The sequence below is a fragment of the Rhinolophus sinicus genome, linkage group LG16 (genome assembly GCF_036562045.2).
Source record: "Rhinolophus sinicus isolate RSC01 linkage group LG16, ASM3656204v1, whole genome shotgun sequence".
In the NCBI taxonomy this organism is placed as follows: domain Eukaryota; kingdom Metazoa; phylum Chordata; class Mammalia; order Chiroptera; family Rhinolophidae; genus Rhinolophus; species Rhinolophus sinicus.
The window spans coordinates 5236680-5249287 of NC_133765.1; the positions used below are offsets into that span (position 1 = coordinate 5236680).

Sequence of the window (12608 nt, forward strand, 5' to 3'; positions counted from 1 at the left end):
TTTTTCCCCCTGGTAAACTACCACGTTTAAGTCCAAATGAAGAATTATCGTTCCCACCTTTGCTATCCTTCCCACCTCTGTCCCTACTGCTTCCCAAGTAATATTTTCTATTATGCTTTCTAGTGTTTTACGTGCCTTTTACTGTTTTAACAGTCATCCACTGTAAAAATAGTAATAGCTATTGTTTATAGAATTTATTGATTTCCTGACAGCAGGTCTTTTTTTTTTTTCATTGGCATTTGGTAGTTGGGATCCAGAAACGAGATCAGAAGTACTGGGGTGCATTTAAAATATGTGTATAAAATAAGTGGGAGAATGTAGGAGAGAAAAAGAGGCAGGAAAAGATACAAGAACATTTTTAGGATGAAGATTGTTAGGAGAATGAGTAGGAAAGAGAGTGAATGGTTAACTAAAGTATGTTAAACAGTCAGTTCCATGGAAAGATTTCTTCCAAGCTATGTTGTCCTGTACCCTGTCCTTTTGAGTCCCAAGACCTACCATCCTTAATCTGAGTCCTTTTTTTTTTTTACGTTCCTGAGTTGAGAACCACCTGTTGGTTTCTTCTACTTAAAATAATGTGCAGTTCTCTCTGTTCCTAGGATTTTAACGGACTTGTAAAATTATATCTCATGGGCTTCTTTCTCTTCCTTTCATTCTTGCAAAGGCAGGTAAAATTAATCAAAGAGGGCTGAAAGAAAGGGGTAAGAGTGTCACAAAGGGGTGGAAATGAGTATCTTGGGCAACTGGAGGTTAATTTGTAAGAGAAAGGAGCTATTTTACACAATTGTTTTGTAGCCACAGCAGGTACAGTGACTTTTTTTGAGCACTTCCTCTTCTAGAATTGATGGATTTTTTTTCTGCAGGGAGAACTCCCACATATCTTTGGGATTTTCACTGTCTTGAATTAAACGTTTATTTAATAAGAATTTATTTCATTACCACAAGATATTAAACCTGGTATTTGGATAGTCTGTGGTCCTCAAACTGTTACCACTGAACAATTGTGATTGTCACCTGGTCTGCTGCTCAAAGGTTGGCAGTCTTTTCCAGTTCACAGAAATAATGACATTAGTGTATAGAATTTCTCATCTTTAAGCTTTTATTCCACAAGTTTTAGGACCAGGGTGCTAAGTACTTTCATAAAGAGTGAAATAGAAGTACCTGTTTCTTTTCCCTTTCTGTTTTTCTGTTTTCTCTGCCAATGCCCTTCATTCTAACCCATCTCCTTTCTCCTAGTAAATCTTTTTTTTTTTTTTTTTTTAAAGGAGGGTGCAGCTCACAGTGGCCTGTGCAGGGATTGAACCAGCAACCTTGGTGTTATTAGCGCCACGCTCTAACCAACTGAGCTATCCAGCACCCACTAGTATATCTTTCCAGTAGAACACTCTGCTTGTGATATTGATAGGTGTTTATTATTATCTACATCTTATAAATGAGGTAGTAGGGCTCACAAATGTTAGAAGTGATATGACTAAAGATATACAGATGATTTTAGAAAGAGGATTAGGAATCAGGGCATTACTGCCTTCCAACTTAAATTGGATAGTACTGACAGTAGTGAAACTATTGTAAGCAAAGCCAAAATAAGGAGTGAGATGCCTTGCTGCAGTCTATCATAGGCATTAAAACATTACTGGGAATAATAGAGAGACACAATTGCATATTTCAGATCTTCTTTCAGGCAGCATATTTTATATCTTTGGAAGCAATGCTCTGGAAAGACACTTGAGATACAGAGTGAGACTCCCTCCTACCAGGTCAAGTTCACGTGCAAAAGGTGACAGGCAAATTGTATTCTAAGGAAGATGGATCTAGTTAACTACGGGCTTTTCATTTGCTGAGTGCAGTATAATGTTCAGAACCATGAAAGAAAGATTGAAGCCTACCATCTCTGGATATTCTTTATCCATATCCTGCCCATGTTTTCTAAATCAGTGCTGAACAAAATTTAAAGAGTATTAATTTGAAAGAGCACCTGATTAATAATGTCTGAGATATCCACACATTTTCAGCTGGTCCTACTTTTAGATTTTAGAGATATCAACAAAAATATTGAGGAAAAATAGTTAGTGAAAATGTGTGAGAAGGTTTATAGCCAAGAGAGATTGGCAAGGAATCCAGCTAGAATGCTGCATTAATAATATCACATTCTCTTAACATACATTTTCCCCCCTCGTGGAGAATATAAGAATTTATTGAACAAAACTGATGCCATATACCATGGAGTAAGATCTCAAATGCTCCTGAGAGTCTTAACTTGCATTCTTTCCATCAGTGTATTTTGAAATCACTGAGTATTTCTGTGAATGTGAATCTGGCTGGTCTCCTCTAGTTTAAACATCTTGGGATAATTGTATCCTTTTTTTTTTTTTAAACATGTTACATTATTCTCCAAGGGCCCAGTAAAGTATTTTATTTGGGTTTATTAACTTAATTATAAGATTTTCACAAAGGGATATCTGGGGCAATCTTTGATTAACCTGTTTCTTCAAATTGATCATTAAGTGTTTTCCCTTTCAGTTCCCCAAAACTGTTTTATGTGAAAAGTGTTTTCCTTCTTGATATTTTTAGATGACCAACTTAATAACTAGATTTTAGTTATAATTTTTTTTAAATGTTTTTTTAACCTTTTCTGCTTTCCTTTAATTATGCTTCACCTGTATTATATAGTTAAGTGTGAGTTGTGACTAATAAACTTTTCTCTTGAATGTACCTAGAGTCTAAAGATTATTGGTTTTCTACTTGTTGTAGAGCACTTATTGATTTAATTGCATTTTCCCACTAGAATGGGTGGACACAGTTTGGGAACTGGACTTCACAGAGACTGAACCTTTGGATCCCAGCATAGAAGCAGAAATTGTAGAAACTGGATTGGATGCATTCACAAAACTCTATGAAAGTCTTTTCTGCTTTGCTGTTGAAGAACATGGATCTACAGAGGTAAATAAAGAAAAAAAAGGGAAAAAATAAATAAAAGAAAATCAAGCTAGCCATCTTTAGGTGTTACAAGTGACAAATTAAAGTCATTATTATGTAAAGCTTAGCCTTTTTAGTACACAGTTCATAAGGAGTACAAGCAGAGTAGCATAAAGAATGTGGTTCATTTATTGGAATATCCTAATAGCTTTCCTCCGGAAGGTTCAAAGTATTAATCTGTAATTTTTTTCAAGTCATGACAATTTTTTACAACAGCAAATTAAAGGAAAAGCGTAAAGGCCAAAACAAAACCAGATAAACAAAATATGAAAGAAGGCCAGGGAAAATGCAATAATAATTCATGCATGCCTTAACTTGAGAAAATCTGGTATTATTACCCTGAGAAGTGGTTAGTTGAATTAAAATTGGAACAAAGGGTTCCTTTAAATATTGAGTTCTATATAGTGTGCTTATTAATATTTAGATCATTAACTGCTTTTCAAAAAAAACTGAAGGGCTAGGGACCAGAATAAAAAATACTTAGATATTAACATCTCTGAAATATTTGAATTATAAATTGCACATAGGTGTTCAAAAATTAAATCATCTAGTTAAACATTCATTAAGCATTATGCTAAATACTGCATTAAGTACCTTAGAAGATAAAGTGATGATTAAAATACAGAGGGAGGTGATGATTAAATGATCCCAGTGAGGGAGAGTGAAGAATTAAGCATGTGCTCTTACAGCTCCTACTCCCATTTCACTGGTCAAAATCGGTCCAGAGACCACATTCAGCTGCAGGGGGCGGGAGAAGCTGAGGGCCACCATGACTCTAGGAGGAGAGCTGGAAATACTTGGTGAACCACATTGTAAAAACTGCTGTAAGAGAAGTGTAATACCATCTGATAGGGGTGTGGAAAAGGGTGCATGGTAAGATTGGGAAGGTTCCAGAAAGAAAGTAGCCGGAGGCAAGTCTTCACAAATGGTTAGAATCTTGCCCAGCAGAAATTAGGGTCTGAGGGCATTCCTAGGGAAGAAACAACAGGGACTATGTAGAGAAGGCTGAGAGAATTGTGAGCGATGCAGCATAAACGGCATATAGAATTTTAAGAATGTGTTGGAACACTGAACAAATCTGTGAGATAAAACTGTAAAGTGCTAAATTGATTGGGTGCAGGGTGTAAGAGAAAGGAAAATGTGAACGATCAAATTTCAAAGCTAGGAGGATGATATTTTTAGCAGAGGTGTAGGGAATAAGAAAGCAAGCAAGGTCAAGTAGAAAAATTAGAAGTTCAGTTTTAGGCTTTTGAATGTGAGTGTCTGTGCAGAGATCCTTAGGAAGATGTAGCTGGTGGTTGGAAACGTGGATTGAAAGACCAGGAGAGAAGTTACAATTCAGCCAACTAGCTGGGAGAGTCCTCTGAATCACGGTGGTGGTGGAATTGCAGAGATGCCTGAGATCAGTGAGGGGGAGACACAGGACAATGCAGAGAGCTGGTTGCAGGACACCTGAGGAGGAGCAGTCAGCAGTGTGGGCCATGCTGACACGAAGGCTAGGAAGTGGCCCAGGAATCCAGTGCAGTAGCGGTGATGGGCAGGCGTCCTGAGACAGGGCAGCCCTGAGACCAAGGCAGTTGGGGCACAGGTGATTGATTGTCATCGGCTGCTTCCTGGGTTACAGTTACAGGCCATTAGAGGAGCTGAAGTGGTGTTAGGAATGAGGATGTAAGTTTCACGGTAAAGGAAAAGAGTGCTTAGTGATTCTAAATGGTCCCTTCTGTAAGGTGGCATGTGCTAGGGAGTGTGGCTAACCCAAGGCATTACCTATCACTTTCCCTGTCTTTTCAGCGGGTCAGGAAGTACAAGGTCTGATTCTTTTTCTAACGTACACCACGGTAAACCATATTTAATTCCTGCTATGTTTGGTTTATAGAAATAAGCCATTTCTTCTTCATGTGTTTAATAGGAGAAAGCATGGAACTATTACAAAAGTAATAAAATTGTGGTTTATATTCTAGGGTTTATTTCCTTTCTCACCTAGGCTACTTATGAAATCAATTGAGGGAGAAACGTTCAGGTCCTTTCCTGCTTCCATTGCCCATAGAACATTTAAATTTAAATAAATTGCTCTGATTTCCTCAACTAGGAATTAGAGCGACTGATGAATTTGGGTACATGTAACGTAGATGGAGAGGTAACTTGCCTGAGTAGTTACTCATATAGAGTATCCAAAAGTCTTAGTGTAGTTTTTAGCTATAATAATTTCAGAAATATATATGCTTGAAACTTACCTAAAATGTTTTTAAGTTTAATTATTTAAATTTCTTATGTACTTATTATTGTAATTTTGAATAATACGTGTTTAATTTTTTGTTTTAGTCCCTTTGGAGTTGGCAAACATTTATAATTAGGTGCCAAGTTGGTCTATTCCCTTTTTATAAGGCACTAAGTACTTACCAAAATCAAATAATTGGAGATTTTTCCATTTCTGTAATCATTGGCTTTTGTGATTTACCCCCTCCCCCAGAGCATTTGGACCTTCTTCGCTGAGAACAACATTTCTCACAGTGCACTGGTGGCCTTGTTCTATCATTTTGTTCAAACAGTCCATAAGAAAAACGTCAGTGTACAATATCGAGAATATGGCCTTCATGCCGCTGGGCTTTATTTTCTGCTATTAGAAATACCAGGTATGTGTACTTGATAGGATAGAACGCATCTTTTGTCATTTAAAAATTGTCTACATTGTTTTGAGCTCTTATACTTTGTTTCCTCACTTATGAAATGGAGCAGTGGTAACCCATCTCATAGAGTTGCTCTGACTTTAAATGAGAATAAGTCTATGAAGTACACACAAAAGTGTTCCAGAAATGTCTTTCCCATTTTTAAATGTGTTTGTTTTCTGATATGCTGTGTCGATAATCTAGTACAAATAATCCGAGAGGCACAAAGCTGGAGGGGGAATGTTTCCAAGCTAACAAGAGTTCCACTCCCACCCAACCTTACCTAGTATAAAATTCTGATATTCCCCTCTCTTCTCCTGACTCCCAGTCCAGACTGAGAAAAATTGCTGTGGGGAGTCATTGTGTTATAGCTCTCCTACTATATGGTGTGGAAAAACAGTTTGAAACCGTTCCAATCAGGAAAGTGTGAGAATAGCATGAGAAAGTAATGCTTGATGAAGGAAAGCATGGGAAAGGAATCTATTTGTGAGCACTGTTCCACTTCCCTTATTATCAGAGCACTTAGGTGGCTGTTCCTCCTGTGAGCAGCGAAGGAGTTCCTTCTTCTTCCTACCCTAACCCAAGGCAAAAGAGAGCTGAATATAGAGGGGGATGGAGAGCCCAAAGGTCATATGGAAAAGAAAATCAACAGGGTTAATCAGCTTTGCTGCTTGTCATTGTGTACATAAATGCATTTGAAATAAATGTTAAGGATTTATTCCCTATGATTTGGGAATTGGTAAAAGGATACATAAAGCCTTGAACATTCATTTGTATTATTGTTAATGCTCCCATAATGACTTTTGAAATAAGTTCCCAAAAAACTTAGTTGCTAAGCAATGTCTCAGTTGTCACTGGGCTCTCAGAAAAGTGGCGATTTTAGATCTTCCGTTGTTAGAGTGCATTCCTTCTGATTAAGGTTGAGATACATGCCAGAGTGAAGAGGTGGCTGTTATGGAGCTTTCCAGCAAGTCATATTCTTCCCAATTACCTTCTGTTTTTAAATGTTTCTGGATTATGATTGGGATGCCATGGATACTTAATATTTATCGTAGTGTATTCTTTTTTGTCCAGATTATTTTGGTTATCCTGGGTCCCTTGCATTTCCATGTGACTTTTAGGATTTACATGTCAATTTCTGGGGGGGGGAAATGCTGGTATTTTGTCAGGGATTGCTTTGAATCTGTACTTCAGTTTGGAGAATATTGACATTTTAACAACATTAAGTTTTCCAATCTATGAACATAGGATGTCTTTCCATTTATTTAGGTTTTTAATTTGTTTCGATGATATTTTGTAGTTTTCAGTGTACAACTCTTATACTTCTTTGGTTAAATGTATTCCTCAGTATTTCATTCTTCTTGATGCTATTGCAGATGAAATTGTTTTCCTAATTTCATTTTCAGATTATTTACTTTTACTGTATAGAAGAACTACAATTGATATTTGATTATTGATCTTGTACTCTGCAAATGAGTACCCTTACTGAACTCATGTATTATTTCTAGTAGGATTTCCTGTATGTAACATCGTGGCATCTGTGAATAGATATAATTTTACTTCTTTTCCAATCTGGGTGCCTTTTATTTCTTTTTTGTGCCTAATTGCCTCCAGTACAATGTTGAATAGAGGCAGGGAGGTGGGCATCTGTTCCTGATCTCAGGAGGAAAGATTTTACTTCTTTTGTTCTTAAGTATAATGTTCGCTGTGGATGTTTTGAATGTGGTCTTTATCAGGGTTATTATTACTAGTTTGTTGCATGTTTTATTATGAAAGGGTATTGGATTTTGTCATTTGCTTTTCTGCATCTATGAGGTGATCATGTGGTCTTTGTTCTGTATTCTCATAATATTGATTGATTTTCATATGTTAAACCAATTTTGTATGACCTTGTTTAGGTGTATAGTGTTGCCAGGTTTCAGTTTCCTAATATTTTATTGAAGATTTTTGCATTTATCATCATATGGGATATTATAAGGGGTATTCTTTTTTTGAGATGTCTATCTGGTTTTGGTTTCAGAGTAATACCAGTTTCATAGAATGAGTTGGGTAGTGTTCTTGCCACTTCTATATTTGGAAGTTTGTGAAGAATTGATTTTTTTCTTCCTTAAATTTTCAGTAGTAAAGGGGACCAAAGTATTGCCACCCTGAAACTGTCTTTTGGGATATTGGTTTTAAGCTGATTATTAGGAGACAAAAACTCAGAACCCTTGACTCTCCCTCTTCCTACCTTAGAGATACAGTTGGAAAGGCCTACCCCAAGAAGGCAATCTTAGGAGCTCACCTTAGCAGCCTAATTTGAATTAAGTATGGTAAATAGGAGGGTAAAGGGCAGGGGCCTGTTAGCTGTTAGCTAGATGCCCCATGTACTGTTGTTTCTGAGTTGCCCAGCAAGAATTTGCCTGCCCTTTGTGTTCCCCTCTTCCTCAGCGACCTATAAACGCCCATTATCACTCCTGAAATCTAAGTCGGTCCCCCCTTTCTTCCTTTGTCCGTAATATCATATGAGCGAGGCAACTGTCTTTGAAATTTTCATGTATATGTGAATTTAATACATGTGCACATGTATTAAAATTTTATTTTTTCCTGTTAATCTGTCTCTGTTAATTTGGTTATTAGCCCAGCTAGAAGAACTTGGAGGCGGAAGGGAAAGTATTAATTTTTTTTAGCCTCCACACTAGAATTCACTAGTGAAGCCAGCTGGGCCTCGAGTTTTATTTTTAAAGAAGTTTTTGTTTGTACAATCTGTAGTGCTATGTCCTGATTAGTGCCTGACGTTGGTAATTTATATTTCTTTTTTCCCCCTTCATCAGCCTAGATAGAGGTTTATTAATTTTATCGATCATTTCAAAGAACCCACTTTTGATATTAATTATATTCTATTGTTAGTCCATTTCTTTATTTTTTTAAAGATTTTATTGGGGAAGGGGAACAGGACTTTATCGGGGAACAGTGTGTACTTCCAGGGCTTTTTTTCCAAGTCAAGTTGTCCTTTCAATCTTAGTTGTGGATGGCACAGTTCAGCTCCAGGTCCGGTTGCCATTGTTAGTTGCAGGGAGCGCTGCCCACCATCCCTTGTAGGAGTCGAACCAGCAACCTTGTGTTTGAGAGCCCGCACTCCAACCAACTGAGCCATCTGGCACTGGACTATATGGGATTGAACCGGCAGCTTTCAGCATTAGGAGCACGGAGCTCCAACCGCCTGAGCCACTGGGCCGGCCCCCTCTTTGTCCATTTCTTATGTCAAAGATTTTGATCTTATCTCTATTATTGCCTTCCTTCTTACTTTGAGTTTAATGTTCTAACTTCCTAAGGCGGATGCATAGATCTCTGTTCTCATTTTTCTTTGTTTCTAATATAAGTAATCTTATAAATTTCCCTCTATGTACTGCTTTATCTGCATCCCACAAATTTTGATGATTTGTTTTCATTATCTTTCAAGCAAAAGCAATTTTTTAATTTTTCTTGTGATTTTTTCTTATACTTGAGTTATTTAGATAGGTTGGTGCAAAAGTAATTGCAGTTTTTGCAATTTTTAACCTTTAATACCACAATTACTTTTGCACCAACCCAATATAGTACGTTTAATTTTGAAATATTTGAGAATTTTTGTGAAATCTTATTGTAATTGATTTCTATCTTAATTATGTTGAGATTAGAGCACATACTTTCAAATTACTGAGGGTTTTGTTTGTTTGTTTCTTAATGGCTCAGCATAGAGCCTGACTTGGTAAATCTTCTATTTGTAGTCTGCCTTTGGTGGATCTAGTATTCTGTATATGTCAGTTATTTCAAGTTGGTTACTGGGGTTGTTCAAGTCTTTTATATCCTTCAGGATACTCTGTTTATTTGTTCTATCAGATAGAGAGGAATGTTGAGATCTCCAAGTATAATTGTGAATTTGTCTATTTTTCCTTTTTATTCTCTTAGTTTTAACTTAAGGTATTTTGAAAATCTGTGCGATACAAACATTTATAATTGCATGTCTTCTTGATGGATTGACCTTTTGGTATCATGTTATGTTCTTCTATATCTGGTTGTATTCCTTGCCCTGAAGTCTACTTTGATATTAAGATAGCCATTCTAGTTATCTTATGATTTGTCCTTGGTTGGTACATCCTTTCCCATGCTTTTATTTTTAACCTATGTATGTGTTTATGTTTAAAGAGTATGTTTTAGACTTCTTATCATTAGGTCATTCTTTTCATCCACTGTGACAACATCCACTGTGTGCCTTTTTATTAGGATGTTTACACAGTTCAGATTACACTAAATGTAATTGTCAATATGGTAGGGTTTCTGCCATCTTGCTATTTATTTTCTATTTGCCCTATCTGTTTTTTGTTTCATTTTTTTACCTCTTCCTGCCTATTTTCAGATTGTGTATTTTTTTAGTATCTCATGTTATCTCCTCTTTTGGCTTATTAAGTACGCTTCTTTGCATGAACGTGTGTGTATGTGTATGTTTTAAGAGCTTGCCTTCGGTATACAATAAGCAGTCTATCTTCAGATAATATTCTACAATTTGTAGATAATATAAGAACCTTAAAACAATATACTTTCTCCCTCCTCTTCTTTGTAGTATTGTAGTTATACATGTTATAAACCCCACAGTTCATTGTCAATATTTATCTTTGAGTTATCTTTTAAAGAATTTTTTAAAAACAAACAAACAAAAAAAACACTTTTTTATATTTAAAAGATTTCATCTCACATAATTTTCCTTCAGTCCGAAGCACTTTTTTTGACATTCTTGTGGTGCAGGTCTGCTGGCCATTAACTGTCTTGGATTTTGAGTGTATGAACATGTCTTTATTATGCCTTCAAGAATGTTTTTGCTGAATATAGAATTCTAGGTTGAAAGATTTTGTTTTCAAGGTGTTATTTCATTGTCTTCTGGTTTATATCAGTTTCTACTGAGAGGTCTGCATGATTCTTACTGTTTCTCTGTTTTGTGTCTTTTTCGGGGGAAGAGTCTGGCTACTTTGAAGAATTTCACTACTACTTTTTTCAGCCATTTGATTAGATTATCTACACCTCGGTGTGATTTCCTTTGTGTTTCTCATGGTTGGCTTCCTTGAGCTTCTGGGATCTGTGGATTTAATGCGTTTTAACAAATTTGAAGTTTTTTTCAGTTACTATTACTGCAAATATTTTCTTCCCTCCCTTTTTTCTGGGACTCCAATTACTCATGGTAGATTGCTTAATATTTTCCCATAGGTCACTGAGTCTTAATTCTTTTGTTTACGTGCTTCTACTGTTTGTTCATTTACCTTTGTTTCTATAATTTCTAATCCACTGTTAAGCCCATCCAGTAAAATATTCTTTTTCAGATCAAGAAGTTATATTTGGTTCTTTAAAAATAAATGTTCATTTCTCTTTGTGTTTGCTCTTAATTTGCTTATTTTGCTTTTAATTCTTCAACCGATTTATAATATCTGCCCTAGGTTTCTTTCCTGCTAGTTCCATTACCTCTGTTGTTTCTTAGACTGTTTCAATTGATTGATTCTTCTTCTCATGATGGGGCACATTTTCCTGTTTCTTAGCACGTTCAGTACTTTTTTATTGGATGGTGGACATTTTGAAGGTTAAGTCATTGAGTGTCTTGATTTTGTAGTTTTCCTTTAAATGGTGTTTAAGTATGTTTTGATAGTCAACTATTGGTGGATTAACTTGATCCTTTTGTGGCTTGTTTTAATGCATTTTTAAAGTAGCTTTTACCATAGAGCTAGTTTAGCCCTGATACTAAGGTGTGTTTCTTTTCGAAGTCTCTGCTGAATGCTTCACTTAGTTAACAAGTTCTCTCCACTCTGGATGGTCAGAACTCAAATGTCTCAGGACCGTGTGAGTTCTAAAAATTATTCACCTTCTAATTCCTTGGAAATTGTTCTTTTCCCACCTTTATGGAGTTTTACCCCATGCATCCATAGCTTATAATCAACCCTATGCAGATTTCTGGCTCTCTTTTTTATTTAGCTTCCTGTTCTCCAGTACTCTGCTTCCTATATTGCAGATACCCCTGCCTTCCGACTCTCATTTCTGTAATCTCAATTTAGTAAGACCATACATAATAATGTGGTTGGGTTCACTATTATTCTGCTGTTGTCCAGAAATTTCCTCAAAACACAAAAATTAGGGCAATTTTAGGGCTTACTTCATTTTTTCCCCTTATCTCAGGGATTTTATTTCTATGCCGTCTCTTGGTCCGTATCATTTTCTTTTCTTTTTTTTAATTTATTGTGGTGAATATTATTAGTAAAATTACATAGATTTCAGGTGTACAATTCTGTATTACATCATCTATAAATCCCATTATGTGTTCACCACCCAGAGTCAGTTCTCCTTCCATCACCATATATTTGATCCCCTTTATCCTCATCTCCCACCCCCCACCCCCCTTACCCTCTGGTAACCACTAAACTATTGTCTGTGTCTATGAGTTTTTGTTTCTCATTTGCTTGTCTTGTTCTTTTGTTGTTTTTGGCTTATATACCACATATCAGTGAAATCATATGGTTCTCTGCTTTTTCTGTCTGACTTATTTCTCTTACCGTTATATTCTCAAGATCCATCCATGTTGTCACAATTATTCCTATGTCATCTTTTCTTATCCACGAATAGTATTCCATTGTGTATATATACCACAACTTCTTTATCCATTCATCTATCGAAGGACGTTTTGGTTGTTTCCATGTCTTGGCCACTGTAAACAAAGCTGCAATGAACATTGGAGCACACGTGTCTTTATCTCTAAATGTTTTCAGATTTTTTGGGTAGATACCCAGGAGAGGGATTGCTGGGTCATATGGCAATTCTATTCGTAATTTTTAGAGGAACCTCCACACCGCCTTCCATAACGGCTGCACCAGTCTGCATTCCCACCAACAGTGTATGAGGGTTCCTTTTTCTCCACAGACTCTCCAACACTTGTTACTATTTGTCTTGATGATGGAAGCCATTCTGACT

The 12608-nt window shown here is 36.3% G+C and overlaps 1 protein-coding gene across 3 annotated transcripts in view; it reads left to right on the plus strand.

The window, feature by feature from the left end:
- NCAPD3 (non-SMC condensin II complex subunit D3) overlaps positions 1–12608 on the plus strand; it is a 69280-nt gene that overhangs the window by 1231 nt on the left and 55441 nt on the right. For all 3 annotated transcript variants that reach the window (XM_019718830.2, XM_019718829.2, XM_019718832.2), the window contains 2 exons: positions 2786–2940; positions 5447–5609. In XM_019718830.2, coding sequence (XP_019574389.2) covers positions 2786–2940; positions 5447–5609 — 318 coding nt within the window. The remainder of the gene's footprint in view (positions 1–2785; positions 2941–5446; positions 5610–12608) is intronic.